The sequence below is a fragment of the Lepisosteus platostomus genome, chromosome 1 (assembly GCF_059453375.1).
Source record: "Lepisosteus platostomus isolate fLepPlt1 chromosome 1, fLepPlt1.hap1, whole genome shotgun sequence".
NCBI classification, from domain to species: domain Eukaryota; kingdom Metazoa; phylum Chordata; class Actinopteri; order Semionotiformes; family Lepisosteidae; genus Lepisosteus; species Lepisosteus platostomus.
This window is the reverse complement of record NC_142611.1, coordinates 66674110-66695740: the sequence shown is the minus strand read 5'-3', so window position 1 is coordinate 66695740 and position 21631 is coordinate 66674110. Positions and strand designations below refer to the sequence as shown.

The 21631-nt window shown below is 49.3% G+C and overlaps 1 protein-coding gene across 13 annotated transcripts in view; it reads left to right on the top strand.

The window, feature by feature from the left end:
• Positions 1-21631, top strand: part of tns2a (tensin 2a) — a 75127-nt gene that overhangs the window by 27628 nt on the left and 25868 nt on the right. For 3 of the 13 annotated variants that reach the window (XM_088633716.1, XM_088633714.1, XM_088633718.1), the window contains exons 3-7: positions 1074-1111; positions 19454-19492; positions 20718-20759; positions 21191-21240; positions 21352-21535. In XM_088633716.1, the coding sequence (XP_088489842.1) occupies positions 1074-1111; positions 19454-19492; positions 20718-20759; positions 21191-21240; positions 21352-21535 (353 nt within the window). Of the gene's footprint in view, positions 1-1073; positions 1112-4937; positions 4957-7352; positions 7467-9065; positions 9218-10208; positions 13342-13387; positions 17552-19453; positions 19493-20717; positions 20760-21190; positions 21241-21351; positions 21536-21631 lie in introns of those variants that run through there. The other 10 variants (XM_088633717.1, XM_088633715.1, XM_088633722.1 and 7 more) reach the window with 9 other exon arrangements.

Sequence of the window (21631 nt, the reverse complement as noted above, 5' to 3'; positions counted from 1 at the left end):
GCTATCACACGTGTCGTTCTGGCTGTGCTGGTGTCTCGCTGACGTCCTCATGCACGCCATCAATGACTGTCTCACTGTCACCCAGGCATGGTCTCTGCCCGCCCTGTGTCTCTGATTCTGTCTCTCTTTCACTGGTCCACTGACATACTGTCCCTCAACCTTTCTCTCTCTCCCATTGCCTCAGTCTTTATCTGTGAGACCGACTTTGTGATCTTCTCCTGTTGAGCCCTGTGAACACACTGGGCCTGATGCAGAGAAGCCTTTTAAGTGGGCATGCAATAAAACAAGCAGTTCCTGTGGCTCAGCCCAGCACCTCTTGCAAGGGGCGTGAAATAACCTGATCCAAGTACAAATATGGTCCTACCACAAAACTGGGACCACGCAGGAGAAGAAAACAGCATTGAGCTCTTAGTTTGCACATTCCTTTGCAACATCTAGGGAGTTGAGCAATCAGATAACTGCTCCAGTGCCCATTGGTATAAAGACAGATTAGAAGGTCTTAAATCCAGAGTTCATTTCATGCCCCTTATGTCTGTATGACTGTAGTAGTTTCATTACATAAAAATGTTTAGGGCACAAAATAGTGTTGAGCAGTGGATGGGACTCTGGAGTTGCATGGAAAGTTGCATGTTCAGTGGGACACTGCAGTTGTTCCCGTGAGCGAGGAACTTCACTCCAGTTGAGCAAATTGAGTGCCCACCTGTGTTATTGAATGCAAAATGAAGTTGCTTTGGATAAAATCTATAGCCAAATTAATAACCGTTTCTCAAGAATCTCACCTTGTTTCCTTGCTGTGTCTGCTGCCTCTGGTGTGGATGAAGGAAATCGCATGCTGCTGTGCACGAGTCTCTTCTCGTGTTTTCAAGCTGCGGGTCGTGTGCCTCTGTGTGCTTCCCGTGTGTTTGCAGCGCCTGGCACAGACGCATCTTCTTCTCCCGACGCTCTTGAAAAGCGAGAGTGTTGCTTACCGTCCGACTCCGGCGTTCCCAGCCTGTCCCAATGTACTCAAAGCCCCTCAGAAAAGGCCCTTCCTGCCTGTTCTCACGTGCTTCCCGTCATCTCTTTTTCCACAGTGTGTAAAACGGCCACCCACAAGAAATGCGAAGTGAAGGTAAGAGTTAGTTCTGACTCTATTTTTTTGTTGTTTATTTGTTGGTTTTGTGTTTGTTTCTCGGTTGCTGGCTTCCAGAGCGGCTTCCGCAGTCTCTAGAATTCGTCAGCTGCCGACTCCGTGGAAAATCCGTGGGAAAACGGCGTCGGAATTCGTGTCGACAGGATGGCTGTGGTGTGCAGTGCAGCCAGATGCTTAGAGCTTGCAGGGCCAAAGAGAGCTTTTAATAGGAACATGGAGCAGCCGGTTCTGAGAAATCTTCAGAAGTCAAGCAGAGGTTAGGAGGAGTTAAGATGATAAGAATGGTTATAAATGAGAGGAGGGCTTTTTTGGCGCATCTGGCCGGATTGGTAGTCAGTAGCCGATTGATCTGAGGATCTCATCCAGCTGTGTTGTTCAGTGTATTCTGGCTCCTGTCAGACAGCGCGACATGGTCACGACTGTACGGGCAGTGCCAGCTTGGTTGTGCAACCGATTTAATTTGTCACTTATTAACAAAAGTGTTTGAGCTGGAGTCTTGTTGTGGAGGAGGTCATGTGTTCCGGCTCCTGTTTCCATGCAGTATCTGGGTCCGGTTGCTAGAAGAAAGTCCCTGTGGGCCGCTGGGAAGCGCTCGCTCTCTCTCTCCTGCTGTGCTGATGGACGTGTCCCTGGTCGCAGTGCAGTGCCTTTGCTGGCATTGGCCAGAAGGTGGCGGCGACGAGGCCGTGCCTACCTCTTTCCTGGTCGTTACATTACGCTCTTCTGACAGCCATTGAGCTACACAGGAAGGGAGAGGCCCAGCTCTCAAATGCCAGGCTTAGAGGACCCTGCAGGCGGGTATTTGCAGCTCAGTCTGAAGTGTTACTGCAGAAGTGTCAGCTGGGCGCGTGCCTTGGTTGTGTTTGAACCTGCTGCCTGCTGCCTGAGCCACAAGTCTCCACAAACTGTTCCTCGCTAAGCAGGAAAGACCAATGCAAACCCATGTAAAGCTCTGAATCTGTGGGATGTGTCTGCCTTGTTTAAGTGGGACATAAATGTCAACAAAAGCGTGGCTCAAAGGGGCTGTTTCTGTGCTTTTCACATACTGGAACACACTGTGCATGATGCAAAGGGAGAATTAGAGTCTGGACTGGACTGGATTCTGCCCAGTCCCATTCACCTTGAACATGAAAACATGGATCATGTCAGCTACATGTCTGCAGACCTGGATGTGGTTTTCATTATTCACTTATTCATTGGTTAGCATTACGACTAATAAGTGTAGCTTAGTTAAAGCTATTCATATCTGTGCGTTTGACTGCAATTAATATTGGGTTGACTTTGTAATTTTAATTATACTATGGGAAGAGTGCTGTCAATTATTGTGTGATTGTACTGATGGAGACTAGATCTGTGGTGTAGCCAGTCCCAGGTTTGTAAGGGGTTGGTGAGTCAGCTGGGGGAAACTGCAGGACATGAAAAAGTTGAATGATCTGTCTTCCCAAAAGGTGAGTGGTTTAGATTACAAAAAGTGGCCTTTCATCTTTATGATGTCAAGAGGGAAGTAAATGCTGGTAATTAGAAGGAACACCACACATTGGTTCTTGTAATGATCACTGTTGTGTTTTAGCTGCTACAATAGTTTCTATTGACTGATCATGTATAGTCGACCACGAGATGTAGTGAACAAGTTTATCAGGATGCAGATCATTCTGTATTTAACATACTAAATAATGAGTTGGGTGTATTCTCACGAAAACTATGCTGCTTTTAAAAATATTAGTAGAGGCTTTCAGTAAATTGCTGATGCTCCTAAAACAGGCCTACGTGTGCTGTAGCTCCTGATGGTCTCTCAGGTGGTCTCAGGTCAGCAATGTGTGTGCATGCAAGCCCTTCAAAAAAGGATCCATTCCCCTCATAAATGGGATGCTTTTTTGTGCTGCAGGCCCATGTACAGTATGTGATCCAGCACCATTTGTTGGCTATAGAAGCAGATCACCTTAGATGGACACACAGGGTTATAACAGGAAATGCCTAATTGTTTTTCTGCTGCCCGAGTCTGGTATGTGCAGGAGCCTCCTCCACAAAGCCTGAAATGGATCATACTGCTGTGCAGTGGGAGTTAAAAGCCAAGGGTCTGGTGTCTCAGCAAGAGGTCACCTCTAGACTTTGAGCCATGTACCAGTCATTGAGAGTGCACTGGACTTGTACTGTATTTGCCTAGGAGCTCTGTGAGGTTAGCTGTAACTTGCTCTCTTCTTCCCCACTTTACAATATGATGGATTATTAGGCTTGTATAATAGCTGTGCAGTCTGAATGGGAACAGTTTGCTGTTCAGCTGTGGAGTTCTGCTCAGTTATGGCAACCAGCAAACAGCACTCGTGTCCAAAATGTTTGGAAGGAAACACTGGCGTCTTTCTTTCCCTCTGAAGCTCTGTTTGTCCCAGAAGGACCAGCAATACAACTGAGCCATTCCAGGGTCGCTACGGCAACAGAAACATGATATCGCTCGGTGACGGAATGGCAGAGGTGGCGGGGTAAGGACCTGGACATGCAGGCTGTCTTCCTGGCTTTTATTAAAAGAAATAATACAAAGGCATGGCGTGGTGATTTCCCAGGTACCTGTTCGGGCTGTCAGACATGCAGGTGACCAGTAAATGGGATACTGAGTGATAGAGAGGCTGTGCAGCATTTCCCCAGTTTGCCCATCTGGTTCCTATCAGGTCCGATGAAGTCACTGATCAGTGCTGAGACCACGTGGTTCTGGCTCGTAACATTGCTTACCAAGACTCTGGTTATGGGGTTGGGAAGGGTGCGTGCTTGGCAGCAGCAGTAGCATACATGTAAATGGAAATGCATCATCGCAATTAAAGATCCCATTGAGCTTTGCAGCAGCGCCCCAGGAGAATCGAAGAAGTCACGAACTTCCAGTCGCATAATGTTTAAGGTGTGGCCCTTAAACATTAGAAGTTTCCCACAGTCAGTGTCCATGTGATTTGTGCACTGTTGTCCCGTGTAAGGCTCAGTTTTAGTGCTGTGTATTGTCCTGTGTAATTGATTTAACACCTTCACAAAGAGTTGGGAATGGCTGCCCCATTCTGGAGCCTGTTACGCCAGGATCAAAGCAGACTAAGGAGTACTAAAGTGCGGTGAAATCGTGGCTCAGGCATACAGAGATACAACAGTGCATTATGATAGCATCAAGAAGAGCAATGCTCATCGGCGATATAAGATGGGCGAAACTGCGAAAGTACAACGGAGATCTTTACAGTGTTATATCCTGTGTACATCTACTGTATGTGCTACACAGGCTACAGATTGATAGAAAGATGAAGATGTAGAAGAGTTCCAGCCCTAGATGAATGGATAGATGGAAAAAGAGTAGAGTGAGAGAGAGGAGTAATAGATAATCTATGGAAATGTATCATGTATCATGTATCAACAGATATTTGTCTTGCCAGATGGCATTTTAATAATTTCCAGACACTTTCCCGCCCCTCTCTCATTACCGGCAGTGGCTCAGCAGCTCTTTCTGTTTGCTGTGTAATGTTTGCTCTTCAGTGAAAGGCTGCTGGGGAAAGCAGGCAGCAGATGGAACAGCAGCACCAGGCGATGAGAGCCCAGTGGCTGCCAGGAGAACTCTCCCCGCAGCTCGATGCCCAGGTGTGGGGCAGATCCTCACATCGGCGTTCAGACCACAGGGCAGAGCCGAGAAGCAGAGCGACATTCTGTCTTTCAGGACCAGTCAACCAGTAAATGCAACCCCCCCCTCTCCGCAGCCGCGTCAGAATAATCTGCCAAGGATCTGAAGCCGGTGCAGTGGCAACAGAAACACCCGGCACAACACAGAGGAGGCTCAAACATTACAATATTTGAATGCTGATGTAAGTGCTGCAGCTACAGAAATACTTTGGGGAAATATTACACGTTTTAAAATATCCCAAGACTAACACTAACACCACCGAAAGGGCAGGAAAGTAGAAGAGGTCAGGGTTCATGGTTTTGTTTTGTTTATAATATTTAACAGAGCATGCAGACTTTGCCCCCTGTGATTTAATAAGCGTTTAAAAATTATCTAAATCTTAGTATATGTAGGTATTTAAAAATGTAATGATAAAGTACACAAATCTATGCATGAAACCTCAGTTTATTTATAAAGCTACTACTTGCTTCATTTTTCCTTACTCATGTGCCTTCTGTATTTTTTTTCCTCCTACGCTGCATGCAAATGTTTGGTCCTCCTCAGAGTTCTTGTGTGACTGCAGGTCACAGTAAAACAGTGGTCTGGTGTCACTGCTGTTCATCACAGCGTTGGACTGGCTCTCTGCTTTCTATTAGCTATGCGCTGGTTGTGGCAAGACAAAAGGATGGGTGACGTGAAGGTTACCTTTTAAAATGTCTCTTCCACGCCTTTTTATGAGATATTAAAGATCATTCCTGGAGCATCAGCTGTGTTACCTCCGCACCTTGGGGATTGCATTCCCGAGTTCTGAAGATCATATTTGGTGGATTCCTTGTTATAAAAGGACCGTGTTTCTCTGCAAGATGTCATGGACTCCAGGTCATCGTAGTGGGGTGGGGCATCAGACTGGAGAGGGCTGGGGTCTTGTGCCAGCGACGAGAGGAGGCTGGGGCAGAAAGCTTGTGCTGCGCAGTGCTCTGAAGCCCATTGCACAAGCACTGCTCCCCACTCGTTGCCACGCCTTCACTGCCAGAGACATCTCATCAGAAGCAAGTGTTGTGGGAGTAGTATCCTTACAAAGTACAAAGTAACAAGACGCACGGAGCACATCCTCGTGTGGCAGGATGTGAAACGGGGAGAGGGCCCGGAATGACAGAAGGGTGATGTGAGCAAGACCTTTGGGAAGGGGGGGTGGGCATGTCTAATCGTTTTCTTAAAATCTAACATCCAGCTTTCTTCTGCTATAAACTCTGCATTGTGCCTTGCTTACCTGACATAGGTTGTACGTTGGCGAATTCCAACATCAGACATTGGGAACAAGCCCTTTTTTTATCACTGCAGATGAGTGGGAAAACTGTGCTCTCCGAGAGGGATAGAAGACTTGGAATGCTTTGACGAAAGAAGCAGGAAAAGCAGTTTCCGTTGTTAGGAAGGGCTGTTTTCTTTTCCCAAGTAGAGATCGGCAGCTCTGCACAGTGCGTTACGGGGGGGGATGACAACCGTGTTGCTGACTCCCAGAGCACAGCCAGCGATGCAGACTCACACATCCGCCCCCCACTGCACACCTGCAGTCCGAATCCCTTTCCGATCACGCGCCTAACGGATCCTGTAAATGCACACATTCTCAGCTCTTTGGCATTAATTTTCATTTTTTAAGTTTTCTTTCAGGCAGTCGCCTACTTCTCCAGTCATACAGCTAGCCCCTCCAAACAGTGTTGAAGTGAGAATTTGATTTGTCCTAAATTAAGAAGATGTATATATTCTTGTGGCACCTTCAAACCAAAAGTGCGCAAATTAAGAGTGGACAAATAGCGAACCATCTGTGATCCCCAGGTCCAGCAAACCATCTGTGACCAGGCCGGTGTTAAAAGAGGTCACTGAAAACTTTTGAGTATCTTTCAGCTGCCCATGTGTGTTAAAACACAAATTCTCACTTTCAAAGCATTGCATTGCTCCCCACCACTCCTGAGACCAGTGATGTATGCATTGGGTTTCTATGCAAGTGTCTATGTCAGGCCCCTGGAACCTGCGCAAGGTCCTATGAGACTCCTCCTGCTGTCACCATGGTCAGTGTCATGGTGCCGATGTTCAGTGTCCGAGTTAAGGCTTCTGATTTTAACTTGACCGAAAGCTCTGGAGCTGCAAGAGACTCCCCAAACCACTGGCTCTTCCTTTTCAAAGTGACCAGTGCCGTCAACTGAGTTCTCCGTCTTCAGAGGCAGTGCTTGGGGTCAGGTTGTGTGTGTGTGTGTGGTGGGTGATCAAACATGCAGAACTGCCATTTGAGAATGACAACCCCAGCAACAAATACAGGGCGAGGGCCAATTTTAAAAAAGGCTCCTGTCCTCCAGGAAGTGGTAGCAGATGTTTTGCGAGGCCTCTCGTGCTCTGGTGAGAGAATTTCGTGGTGAATTCTGGATCGGAGCCAGTTTGGGGGGGGGGGGTGGAAGGAGTCAAAAACTTTGTGTTCTGTCAGTGTGCGTCTGTCCTGGGGGGAGGGGGAGAGAGGGAAGTGGATGGGGGGGGTCACTGACTGGCTGTGTGACTCTGTGACGCAGACAGGGAAATGGGGCGGGGGGGCAGCAGCAGGCAGAGAGAGAGAGGGAGCTTTGGGGGAGCGCAGTTCCCATGGATTTTACACAAGAGGCTCAACTCTCACTCACAGCGCTGCAGTTCCCGAAAGGGACAGGACCAGTGAGCATGCTTTGAGAGGTAAAGACAATTCTCCTTGGCTTTAGCATAGGTGGCGCTATAATAAGTGACCTCTAACCTTGTACTATTAAACAGCTTAGGTGGGGGGGTGGGCTTCTGTCATTGCACTCTTAATGAATGGTTTCGTGTTAATTTCATAATTGTGGTTGGTTTTCTGTTTTCATGTGCACTGTTGGCTTTTAAAGTGCCTCTGGACTAGCTCAGCTTGAGATCCATTTGGTCTTTGCGTTTGTCCCGTTAGTTCAAGGACACGGTTGAGTGGCAGTGAAGTCTGAAAGCTTTTCCTTTTTCCATTTGAAGTTAAGAGGTGGGCTCTCATAGTCACGCCGGATGCCACACTGCAGACTGTTGGCATGCGGCGCCGTTATTTTGAAGCATAATGTTCAGAAACGGTGGCAGAAAAAGTGCTGTCCTGTCCTGCTGCGTCACAAATCATTCCTGAAGACAAGCTGTCATGCTCTGGTTCTGTTAATGCTTTGTTTTTGTGCTTCCTTTCTTGGCGTTGCCTAAAACAGACACTGGAATCTTTTCCCACGTCTTTTGCATGCCGTTGCTTTCCTTGGCTGTGTGTGTGTTTTGGTGGGGTGGGGGGGGTCCTTTTCATACTACTAAAAAAACAGCGGTTTAAGTCCAGAAAAGTTCTGCATGTTCCCTCTTCTTCTGGGACAAAAGGGCATCAGGCGGTCGCCTGGTCCTTCTGATCTGTAAATCACAGCGGCGAGAGCTGGCCCCATTACCCTGCAGCAGTCTGCTCTCTGCGGAGGGGCATGCTCCTGTTATCTGGCCCATGCTGCCAGAGATCGCTTGATTAGCTTGGTGTAATCGCACAGCACTGATGAATATCTTGCGGAGCAAAGAGCAGATTCACTGAATCTCTGGTGAATGTGTACTGTCTATGCACCCTCCTGTGCAGCCTTCTGTAATGGAACAGTATTACATAAAGTGATCATGGTTTGCTGTATAGCCCTCTTAGGTCGCAGTATCTGTTACCAGTGGGTGACAGCCTGGCTATGAGTCATGAATCATGCCAGAGCCAGCAGCATTGGCATGACATCCCAGGTGGATGCAGTCCTTTTAATCCACTTATGAAGACAAAACATTTTCAGACTGGGAGTCAATGTTATTGTGTATAGTGACAGTTGCCGACTGTGGAGTAAAGAGCTCATGAGCCACAGCTCTCTCCTCACTCAGCATCGATAGTACTGAATCCCAGTGCACATGAAAACTGAATCCACACAGCTGGTGGCCAGCGTGGATTTACCTCCCACTGGCTGCTCACCAGCAGTGATAGACTTGCATTCGAGCCCATGGCTTTGCAGCTGATTGGTAGGGCGAGGTGTGAGAGTGGAAGGAAACCTTGATGATCGGGAGTCATGGCAGGCTGGGACTGAGCTGCTAAATCTGTGTGTGTAGCAGAAATAGCCTTACTTTGTAATCTGGACCAGATCTCTAACTAAAGGAGTGATCAGTGATGTTATCTGAAATTAAGGGTGTTAACACATGAATGCCGGTTGCCCCTTAAAGGTGACAGTGGAAGGTGTTCGCCTCCCTGTTGACATGCACGTGGGCATGCTCATCCATTTTCTTCTTCTGATTCAGGGTCACAGGAGAGCCAGGGCCTCGTACCCAACTCTGCCAGGCTGAGAATAAAAAGACACTGGGCACAGACACTCCTAGGGCCAGTTTTCACCAAAGGCCCCAGCGCTGCAAGGCTGCAAATCTAACCGCTCCGCCACAGTGCCGTAATTACTGTAAATCCTTGCCGTTATACTTGACCGTGTTTCTTACAATTGTGTTATTGAGGTCTAAACTGGGGGGGGGGGGGGGGAGTTTATTTTGTCCTTCAAGATCATGTATTAGCTAAGGCTGTATGGAAAGTTGCAAGAGTCACAAGGAGAGATCATTATTGCACATGGGCTGCCCAGGGGAAGCAGGCGTGAATGGGTCAGAGAACATGGACACTCTGTGGAGAGAGGCGCCTTTTCTCTGCGGTGCTGTGTGATCTGGCTCAGTGTGCTGTCAGTTTCTGACAACAGCTATCATCACCCACCTGTCAGACGTCCTCCCGAACAGGGAATGTTTTTACTAATTTATTATTAGTTTTTTTGCCAAACTGTGTCTAATTACCACCTTCATTCACGCATATAAGAGTTTCCTGAAAAGGATGCAAAAAGAGGTTAAAGTCTTTTCTGCATTCCAAACCACGATCCTTTTCACAGCCAACTCTGTTCAGAATCAGACTCACAGCTGTTGTGAAATGACCTTGTTTCTGGACAATATCCTACGAAATTATTCCTTTTTTGTCAATAAGAGCTTGTGATTTCTCTGCCAAAAATATTCCTGTTCCCCTCCCTTGAATGTTTGAACAGCGGGACAGCTGTTACCGCTGTGATCGAGACCCCCCCCTCCAGCCCCCCGATTTGATTTATGAGGCAGTACGCGGCAAAAGGGGCTGCCGAAATAAAGCCCAGCTCCCAGCTAATCCTCAAATGCACCATGCATTCTCTCTAAAATAACCAGCGGCCTTCAGCAAGGCCATCCCAGCGGCAGCTGCTGGTGTCGGGTTTCCTGGTGGCCTTTGGGCTTTCCAGAACAGCGCAGTCCCAGTGTTCTTCCTGCTGGGGGCGCCGTGGCGTTGGTTGCAAAGACCCTTCCCGGTGTTCGGTCTGCAACTGGCCAGTTCCAATAGGGAGCTTTAAAGTGGCATTGGGGTGGGTGGTTATTGTCTCTGTGAACTTACAGATGTGCCTTCAGAACTGGCTCCAGGACGCATTCAACACGGAAAACCGGAAGCCTGAGAACTGAACCCCAAAGGCCTGCTTGTGGGCAGACTGTGTGTCTGTGGTGTCTGCTGTGGCCCCAGCCTACTGGTCGGTAGACTGGAAAGTGAATTCGCCAGCGGATCTGTTGTGAACACCTGCCCTGGCATGTGGACTTATGCATTCTTCACACTTTGCCGGGCCCTCCAGCATGGTGCACTTTCATCACATACCCGAGAAGATGCTGAAGCAGTACCGCGTCACCCTGAACATATGAGCGTCTCCTTAGTCCTTTGTTCTTTCGATTTGAATACACGGTGTTTCTCCGGGCTCAGGCACCCGGCACGGGGAAGGCAGTGCCATTGTGTGACAGTGGGCGCAGAGTGGCGTGCTGGGTTCCTCTGACGAGTTACTGACAGCAGATCTGGAACTTCGGGGACATGTTCTTAAAATCAGAAGCCACACAGCAGTGGGTTGGGGGGGGGGGGGGCAGTGGCTTGTGCATGGACTTCCTGCTGCCTCCAGATGTTCCTCCAGCAGCTGTGCAGTGGCGCCTGAAGCTGGCGGGCATCGAGGAGGGTCCAGGATCTACGTGGCGCGGGCGCAGTGGCCCGGTCTGAAAGTCCGTATCCAAGCGCCGTCTCCGAGGAGTGAGCAGGGCAGCGCGCTGCCTGCCTGCCTGACAGGATCTCGCCGCGCTTATCTCTTAATGACAGTGTTTACAGGAAAACTCTTCTGGTTGAAAGTAAACAGCTGGCACAGTGAAGTCTAGGAATTACACCCCCTCTCTCTCTCTCTCTGTCTTCTACTGTTTCCATCTCTGTCTCCTCTTGGGTCGCTGTTTTTTCCCTCCCTCTGTTTCAGGTTGACTCCTCTCTTGCTGTCGGCTGTTCTCCGCTGCCTCTTCTCTCGGTTTTAAAGTGGCTTAGTACTAACCGTACACACCAAGAGGAGCCTTCAGCTGATTGTGTGCCTGCTCATGGGCCTGGCCCTCCAGTCTCCAGATAGACCCCTGTCAGCTGTTGGTGCGCTGTGGAGGGCCAGGACGTTTTCTTCTTCGCTTACAACAACCCCCCCCCCCCCCCTACCCTTAAAGCCCCCGATTCTGAAGGAATGTGTCTCAGTAGTTGTAGCTAGTTCTCGTGGGTTGCTGGAGTGGCTGGGCACATGAGTGAGGGGTTTGGAGAGGGGAGGCATGGTGGCATGGTATTGCTGGGGTCCTGGGTTCAATTATGGACCTGGGGTTCTATCTGTGTGGAGTTTGTATGTTCTCCCTGGGTTTCCTCCAACTGCTCTGGTTTCCTTCTACAGTCCAAAAACCTCCTACTGATAGGTTAATTGGCTTTTTGGAAAATTGGCCCCGTTGTAACTGGGTCTGTGCGTGCCCTGTGAAGGACTGGGGTCCTGCCTTGCGCCTGTTGCTTGCCGGGACAGGCTCCAGCCCCCCTGTATTGGATGAAGCGGTCAGAAAATGGACGCTTGGATTGGGAGGGGGACCGTTGTTTAGCACCTCCTGGGTGAAACACGGCTGGTTTGCTATGCTGCAGTGGGAGGGTGTGAGGAGGCCTGAAACAGTGTTATCTGTCCAGAGAGACAGGATGAGAAAGGGGAGGAGGACGGGGTGGGGGTTGTGTCTGCGTGTTTATCACTGGAACTGAGGTGGGGGGTTATGCTGTGCATTCCAGTGAAATGGCTCAGTGGCTCTGGAGCATTCTGCCTAATTAGGCTCAGGCGCGTGATCTCCTCTGGCCCCGAGTTCATCAGCGGCCCTGGCCAGCACTTCCTCGGAATGTCATTGACTTTTTGCATCTGTGTGTCATCCATCACAAATAGCCTTTTTTTTCCTCACTCACTATTTGTTTCCTGAATCTTTCTTTTTGTGTGTGTGGGGGGGTGGGGGCATTGACAAATACCACCCGGCACCCTGTTTCCCAAAATGGATCAATCTGCAATCTTCATTTTGAGCCGTTATGGTAGGAAGGGGGCACCAAGTTTGCTCCCCAGTTTGGGTCTGTGCTGCCCCACCACTAACATCTTCTCCTGCAAGCTTAAAAGACATTCCCATCATTCAGCAGGGATACCTGTCATCTAAATGGAGCTTTGCTCAAAGGGGGTTACTGGGAAAACAGGAATCTTGGCGTGTCCTGGCTTGATGCAGCTGCAGGTTTTGAAAGCGGAGCTCAAGAGACCGCAAGTCTGAGGGGGTGACGTGCAGGTTTAGATTTTGGGGTTGAGGTCCTGGGCCTCTAATAATTCCAAACCAGATGGAGAAACATGTGCCTGCCTTGTGCATGACGTATCCACTTTACAGAGTCCCGTAATGCCCATTTCCCCTTGTCTGTGTTTTTCTATGCTGTTTGTGGCCCAGGTACTGTGTGAGATCGTGAGCATGAGAATGTAAGAACCGAGTAGAGAGGTTCCAGAAGAGAGAAGACCCACTCACTAAATCTTGCTTTCCTGCTGGCGTTAGCTGTACTGTCGAAGACATCTCCATCAGGTGTATACCTGAATGCCACTGAGTGGCTCGGCAGTGTTTCTCTGTGTGCCTGAAGCATCTGCTGTTCTCATGGTGTGGAGGAGGTGAAGCACTGGGCCTGGGACCCTCAGAGGTTTATTCTCGTCCACTGGGAGTTTCCCTGCCTCTGCTCCTCTGTGCCCACATGCCTTACTGCTCCTAAACATTGTTCTCATTTGCTATATAATGTTGTACCGCGCACTGTTGAGAAATAAATGTTTGATTGTTAGCAGTCCTGAAGTGAGTCAATAGTAGTCATAAGACTTGAATTTTGTGTTAAAAAAGAGCATTGTCCCAACTTTCCTTTCTTTGAAATCTAGAGCACGGACGGACAGTTCCTCGAAGGCCTCTGTCCTGCAGGTTTTACAGAATCTCTTCAGGACCTCATGTAACGGGTGAATGGATGTCGTACCTCAAATAAATGATTGAAATAAATGAAAAGGTACTTGGGACCTGCAGCCCTTGAGGAAGGGAATCTCCCCACCGCTGGACCAATGGGTGCAGGAGACGGGCGGATCTGACCGAGTACCGGTGTGATCTCGACTGTGGGAGCTCAGAGGAGAAAATGAGAAGCAGGCGTGGCCAGCTAACCTAGAATAAGGCAGGGAGCCTTCATTTAACATCAGTTTCGTCCAGCGGTCTGAATGGGGGGGTGTGGCATGTTGAGAGACTTTGTGATTGTAAGGGGTAGGGGGTTTGGGCAAGACGGTGAAATGAAATCGGGTGGAGGGGAGCTTTGGGTTTTCCTCTCCTCTGAATCGCTGTGCCCAAGGACGGGGTCAGGCCTCCCCGATGAAGGCGGCCCATTCATGGACGGGCCCCTCCTGCCTTTCCCCGAGCGCCGCGCCCTGCGTTTCGGAGAAGCTGGGAGCACAGAGCCGCTTTGACAGCGCGGGACAGCGGGCGCTCTGTGCTGCCGGCGGAGAGGGGCTCCCGGGGAGGCAGGAAGCCTATGCGTAGCGCGTTGGCCCGGGAGATGGAATCTGGCCTGTTTGTTCTGGCGGCGGGGAGCCCTCGGCCTGGCCCCCTGCTCTGAGAGGGAGCAGTGTTAACTACTGTAGAGAAAACCCACTCCCATCTGTAGAGAGACGGGCCCAGATTTCCTGGAGCCTCCCACTGGGAGCTGGATAAGGATATACTGTATCGCAGCATGGCAGTGGCATAGGGAGGTTTTCATTTTAGTGTGTCACTGTCATGTTTAAAGGCTCTTCCTGTATATGGGTTAAAATGTAGCCTTTTTTCATTGATGTCTTTTTATATGTGATTGACAATATATCAGTGGTTCTCCCCTAACGTTTTGGATTTACTTTCAATGTATTCTATTCCTTCACAGAAATCAAATTCCAGGAATCAAGATGGGAAGTCCACACAGGCAGTGGTGCATGTCAGATGGTTTTCTGTCCAGGCTGAGATTGTAGAGGGTTAATATAATCCTGGAGGAACTCCCACTATGTAGCGTTGGGATCCGTTTCAGGTTTTACCCAGTGGTCTCTTTTACATGCAAATACAGTACAATTGCACATCCTTTAAAATTTATCATTTTACTTCCACACAGTGCAAATGTATTTATAAATCGGGTTAACATTGTTGACTTTAAAAATCCAGCACGTGCTGAGGCATCATATCCAAAATCCTGCCGCCTTAAAAAAACCCAAACTGACAGCTTTGCAGAGATCTTTGCAGTCCTGATGTGTGGGAAAGGAGCTGTACTGATTGCAGGCTATTGTCAGTGTTGCGTTTGCTACCGCAGGATGGTAAATCTGCAATCTGTGCAAGCCCCCTCAGCTTCTAGCTCTGTGTAATGTGAGCTGACACGAGATCTGGGTACACTTAAAAATCCACCTTTTATGTGAAAAATGGCTGACTAGTTTGCACATTCTTTTTGTCGTGGTTATGTAATCATGGCTGCTGTCAACACTGGCGCCGAATTCTTCACGCTGCTGTGAAAAACCCTGGTGTAATAACCATGTTTCCTGTGTGATGGGAGGTCAGAGGTCACAGCTTGTTCTCCACCGTGCTCTGTGTGTGTGTGAGTGAGTGAGCACAGACACTATTTCCCACTGGCCCGCAAAACCCCACGGTCAGAAGCCATTCAAAAGGAACATGCAGCTTTTTTTTAAGTCATTCAGATGGTAGCTTTCTGCTAGAAAGCCATCGCTTGAGGCCAGGCTGACTGTTCGAGGAAGTGGAGTATCCTAATTGGAGGAGGCTGTTGGGAGCTCTTCCCCTCATGCAGTGAAGTCACAATTTAGAGAACAGTAGGGGGGGAATGCCTCATTCTCAGGCTGTCATAGCTTTACAGTGCTTTGTGCAAACTTTTCTTGCTTCTCTGGAGGGAGACTGGCTTGGAAGACCCCGTTAACATGGCAGGAGGTGACTTTGCGTTGCCCTCCTTTGTCTCTCTGCGGTGCGGTGTTGAAAAGGACCGGCTCTCCATTATGGCAGAAGAGACCTCTTTTTTTTTCTCTTTGCTCCCTCTCTCCCTCCTTCTGCTTTTGCTCTTGCTGCTGCTGTTTATCTGTTTCAGGATGTGCGCTTTCTCTCTCGCTCAGCTGTTCGTGTCCCACAGGAATCCTGAATGAGTTCATGGCCCTCCTCCTTCTTCCTCCCAGAGTCCACACCTCAGGCCCCCTTTTCCTTCCTCCTGTGTTTTCCTGCACCGTCTCTGCACAGGGGCTGCAGTCATGATGCCCTCTCACATCTGGGCGGTTCTCAAATCTGTGGTTTCAGCACTAAAGGGGCTCAGTGCACTGGGTGAGGTACAGATGTGAAGTCACCTCCTTCCCCCCTCTCTGAAATCCAGACAGTAGGCAGTAGATGGCTTTTGGCACGGCATCCCACTCGGCATTGAAGGGGAACCGCTAGGCTATTTTTATATTGTGGGGTTAGAAAGAATCAGCATTGAGGAGGGCATTTCAGACCACAATAAAAGTCAAATGAACACAGTGACTTGTAAGACTCCCAATTTACATCACACAATAGACGCAATTTCCAGGTACGCGCAGCACCGTATTCTGCGATTCAGAATGAGGCAACACAACTTCCAGCGAGGTGAGGCGGCCCTGTTACGTTGTTAAGAAGCAGGCTTGTGGATACATCTCTCTTAATCCAATAGAAATATTGCTCTTGACTTCGAGATTGTTTTGCCTTAAAATACTACTTGTTAACTCTGCCTGCAGATCACATTGGAACTTTTCTGTGGTGAATTGTGCGATGCACAACCTGTACTTATTTGCTCGTATGTCACATTACATTAGTCATTACAGTGACAAGTGAGCGGGAAGGGTCACTTCACCTCACCTGCGGCAACGGAGCAGCCTACAGTAGTGTCACAAAATTCTCCATTTTGTGCTCAATTCAAAATTTGTTTTTCTATACCTTCAATGAATTTAGTTATCGAGATGTCATGAGCAGTCTGGGGCTTTGGGACTGCAGATCCCCCTAAACTTTGCTGTAGACTCTGTGGAACACGCAGGTGGGTGCTTTGGATGTCCTATAGAGGCTCCTGTCTTCTGTTTGTGTTGGGATGAGGATCCAGTTACCATTCCAGAAAGGAACCCAGAAGAAAACATGCAGGAATGGATCCTATACATTTCCCTTGATAAGTATGGGTAGATGCGAGCGATTAGTGGCCAAAAAGTCAAAAATAATGGACTCGAGACAGCCTCTTGAGTGTTTCTTAATCTCTTGTTTTTCATGTTCTCTTGTTGGCTGTGAGGGTTACGTCACAGTTGGTCAGTTTACACAGTAATTCCAGGCAGTGGACCAGCAGTGCTTACCCTGATTAAGTGGACATCTCAGCTTTGGACTTCTAAGACTCCTAGAGGATTATAAGTGGGAGTACAAGTAGATCAGACTCTCCATTTCTGACAATTTCGAATTTGAACAGGAATACAGTTACATTAAAGGGGCTGTTTTGTATCTGCCTTCTGAATATTTTGTAGTGACATTATTGTTTAGTTCCTTTGCCATTCGTACTATTTTAGAAAAACAATTAAGCACCTTAGTGTTTCTCAGGGCTAAAACTCCCAAAAAATATTGTGGAGATGTAGCATTGTAGTTGTAGCTCTTCCACAGCCTACACTTATGGAAGAAGGAAAGCAGAATAATGCCACAGAGGTGAATTAACACCCTGGAAAAAGCTCTTATCTGCTGTGAATTTACTTTAGTTTCACTTCCATCTCTAAAGCCTTTTCTGAGAGCAGGTCCGTTTCCTGCGATGGGTACCTCTTTGGCGTTACGAAAAAACCCTTTGGGATTTGTTTTCATGTCGGCATCAGTAGGGGCTAGAACAAGTCCTGCAGGAGGCAGGTAATCTGATAAACCTCTGATGAAATACAGATTATATATATTCTCTGAGTCACAGCTGGCATTAGGAGTCAATAGGAATCCCGCGCTGTGGCCTAGTGGTAGGCTTAACGTAATACTGCTTCATTTAGTGACCAAACATCAGTGCTCTGCTTCAGAATGTTGCAATGGGAAAGTGGGGGAGGTCTCTGTCACTGATTCTCCACTTTATTTCCCCCTGTGTCGTGTGACATGCAACATTTTCCATGTCGTTAACTCGCCCCCCCTTCCTCACTTGGGTATAAATATCATGAGGTGCCCAGTGAGCGATAATTGTTGAAGCATGCTTTTTATTTATTTTTTCCCAGCAGGAATGCGTGGGCCAGACAATCACCAAAGGGAAGTCTGAGCTTTCTTTATAGCTCTCTTTCTTGGAAGTCCCAAATCCCTGTGGCCTATCCCTTGTCCTGCTGCTGAAGTTTGATTCGTCTTCCTGCCGCTGGGGTCTGAACATATTTAGGCTTGTGAGTCTAAAACAGCGTTGGGCTTCCCTGTTCAAGCAGAAATGATCGTAGACTAACGGAGCTCTGTGTTGTATAGACTGGATGGTCTTCAGTGATGAATGGATGACAGCTATGCGGAGCAGTCGCCAGGGCTCTAGACTTGGCTATGTGGCTGGGCTGTGGAGTGCTGGTTCGGGTCTGGTGGCCCGGTGCTGGGCTGGGCCGTGGGGTGCCGGCTCGGGTCTGGTGGCCCGGTGCTGGGCCGGGCCGTGGGGTGCCGGCTCGGGTCTGGTGGCCCGGTGCTGGGCTGGGCCGTGGGGGGCCGGCTCGGGTCTGGTGGCCCGGTGCTGGGCTGGGCCGTGGGGGGCCGGCTCGGGTCTGGTGGCCCGGTGCTGGGCTGGGCCGTGGGGTGCCGGTTCAGGTCTGGTGGCCCGGTGTTGGGCTGGGCCGTGTGTCACGGACGTCCAAAGGGACGAACCGTGAAGAGGCAGGAGAGCGGAAAAAGACCCATATGCGTAGTGGCGGAACGGGAAAAAGGCCCGGGCTCGTTAGTGCAAAGAGTTCAGGAGTGCCGTATAGAAACCTATGCCCTCAGATAGCGGACGTGGGGCGACCTGGTGCTAGGCGGGTCTCAGGACATCCAAACATCAATGCTGAGCCAGGACAGAGTGCAAGACCCGGAAATATATAGCCCAAGGGCAAGAGAGGGACCGGAAGGACAGCAGGCAGGAAACTAGGGACAAGACAGAGAAGAAGTGCCCTCTGGCTGCAGAGGGCGTGACACCGTGGGGTGCCGGTTCGGGTCTGGTGGCCCGGTGCTGGGCTGGGCCGTGGGGTGCCGGTTCGGGTCTGGTGGCCCGGTGCTGGGCTGGGCCGTGGAGTGCCGGTTCGGGTCTGGTGGCCCGGTGCTGGGCTGGGCCGTGGGGGGCCGGCTGGGCTGGTGGTGCTGGGGCCTCCAGCCCAGCCAACAGTGTGTTTAGCTAGCTCACAACTATAGTCCCTTAGTGGGCGGCTGGGTGGTGGTTGTCATATAGACAGATAGATACTTTATTGATCCCGTGAGGGAAATTGCAGTGCAACAGCAGCTTAACACAGACAACACAGACACAGTGATACAATAATAATAATACAATACATACAATACAATCAGTACAGTGAGATGTGCACTAAGAAGAGTTACTCACAGTCCAGAACACAAACCAGAACAGAACAGTACACAAAAAAGTCGTATTGCACAATATAAATATAAATATTAATGCATTGCACAGGTCCGTGGCATATATTGTACAAAAACGGCTTTAAACGGGAAAAGAAAAAAGAACAGATGTATCAGTTTACTGTTCAGTCCAGAAACAGGTCACTGTCATTGTTGCCTCTGCCCAGACTCAAGGTGGATGCATTGTACAGTCTGATGGCAGAAGGCAAGAATGACCTCCTGTAGCGCTCCCTGTCGTACCGTGGATGGATCAGACTATTGCTGAACGCGCTCTTCATTTCTACAAGCCTTTCATAGAGGGGATGGGAGACATTGTCCATAATGGCGTCAAGTTTGGACACCATTCTCCTCTCAGCCACTAGCTCCAGGGGGTCCAGGCCAGGCCCAATGACAGAGCTTGCTCTCCTGATGAGCTTGTTCAGCCTGTTAGAATCCCCTGCTCTAATCCCAGAGCCCCAGCATACCACCGCGTAGAAAATGGCGCTTGCCACCACCGACTGATAGAACACATGTAGCATCTTACTACACACATTGAAGGACCTGAGCCTCCTCAAGAACTAAATTCGGCTCTGACCCTTCTTGTAAATGGCCTCGATGTTCTTAGACCATTCCAGTCTATCGTCGATGTGCACTCCCAGGTACTTTTTTATATTGTTTTTTATATTAAAGTATTAAAAAAATGTACCCTTTGTTTTCCTCTCTTTCAGGTGACGACCGCTTGCGTGCCAGCACCGCCCTCTGACCTGGTAAGTCTCCGAGTCTCAGAAATCCCCTTTGCCAGTACAGCAGCCCAGATCAGCCAGTTTGAAATCCCAGAGCGATTAACAAGACTCGGAAGACAAACAACAGGCTCGCCCACTGCCAAGAAATGAAATCGGAGGAACGATTTGGATGACACAGGCAGATCCTTTCAAGTCTCGGCTGGCCCTGCTCTTGTTTATTGGGGAGCGAAGTGTGGTGTCGGTTCAAAGGGAGTTCTGCGGTCTCTTTCACCTCTCAACACATCAACAAAGGAAGGGGGGGTTCTGCTATTTCTGTCAGAGGGTGAGAGCCAGTCAGAAACACTCGCGTTTACAGCCGTGGAAATAAGACCCCGGCTGCATGAATGATCCACGTCACGTTTTACAAAGCTCCAGGGTCCCGTATCGGAGTCGGCACCAAGCACGCAATATTCCCCTGCTCCATACCTTATTTTGGGTGAATTTGCAAGGACAGACACGAAGTTCTGTTAATAAAAATGTTTCCTTTTCTTCGCTTCATCGGTTCACTTTGGTCAGGGGGCCTGCAGTGTGTATGTTAAAAACAGCAATGGATTGAACAGCTAAACCGTGGGAGTTTATGCCCTCCTGAAGAACAAGCAATGTGCCTTGTTAATGATGAAGGCCAGAATCCCACTCTTGAGTTACAGCCCGGTGCAGGAATTAGCATTGTAATGATTGAATTCTTCTGTGTGGGATTTTTTTTTTAACAGTGCTACTTTGCAGAAACTGATTTTGTAATACAGTTGGGGTACTTTTTTTACAGCTGGAAGAAAATTTTCCTCGTCATAAAGTTTTATGTAAAAAGTTTCATTTCTGATTACAGCTTGTGCAACTCCTAATTTTTGACTCCCACATGACCCAGCTGGTCTGAGACAAGTGATGAAAAAGACTTTGGTCAGTTTCTCTCATAAAAGTTGCAAAAGAAAAATGTCTATGGGACTCTGCTGGATTTCACTGCCTCTGAGCCAGTGATGTCATTGGTTAATTGGGCCAATTTGACCCATTTTCCAATTATGTATAAAAGACTTGTATATGAGTCCAAGGCACAGCAACACGTAGTTTCCATGAAACTGCTACCCAGCACAGTAGAGCCATTGTGCCTCGGCCAGTTTTACACCACTGAAGCGGTGCTGTATTTTTCTGGGTGGTGCGACCTTCTCCGTTCTCTCCCTCCCTCCCTTCCTCGTTCACTCGTTCTCTCTCCCCACAGCAGAGGCGAGGAACAGCTCCCTCCCGTCACATCCAGCCCCTGGTGAGTAACTCTCTCCTCGGTCTCTGGTCTTTTCTCTCACCCTTTGGCCATCTCTCACTTCTTTCCCTGCTGTCCCTCCTCCAATCCCTCACCTCGGTCTGTCTCCTTCTTTCTCGTTTTCATCGTGATTGCCTCTCGCATCCCACCTCCCGCCTCTCTCCCTCGTCTCTCCAGCGCCCCCTCTCCCTCTCTCCCTTTCCTGTCAGTGCAGTACTTGCGCAGTTTGTGCCCATGTGAGGCACGGCAGTACAGCAGGCCATGTTGGCTACACAGCCCCTGGCACTCTCCCTCAAATCGAAACCCCACAGCTGGAGTTAAGAGGAGACGACGGTTTTCTGAGTTTCCTGCAGAATTCTGACAAAAGAGCTTCTTGAGGGGAACTGAAGATCCCGAGTGAGAGCACGGTTTAACATGTCATCTTGCTTCCCCAGGGCTCCACCAAGTCTTTGACCTACACCAAGCAGAGGAGCACCCTCCCCAGGTATGGCTGCCTCCGCAGATCTCCCCCTCCCCCCCCTGTTCTTGTGTCCTCCTGGCCTTCTCTGACCCTGCCTCTTGTTTCTTTCTGCCCCTGCCTGCTCTGCGCCGGAAGGAGCTTCAGCCTGGACCGCGTGATGGACAGAGTGATGGAGAAGCACTACGACTTCGACCTCACCTACATCACCGAGCGCATCATCTCCGTCTTCTTCCCGCCCCTGCTGGAGGAGCAGCGTTACCGCGGCAACCTCAAGGAAGTGACGGCCATGCTCAAGTCCAAGCATGAGGACAAGTTCCTGGTCAGTGGAAGGGTCTTTCTTCGTACGTTTTTATCCTGGGTGGCACAGCGGCGCAGTGGTTACCCTGGGTTCAGTTCTGGACCTGGGCTGCTATGT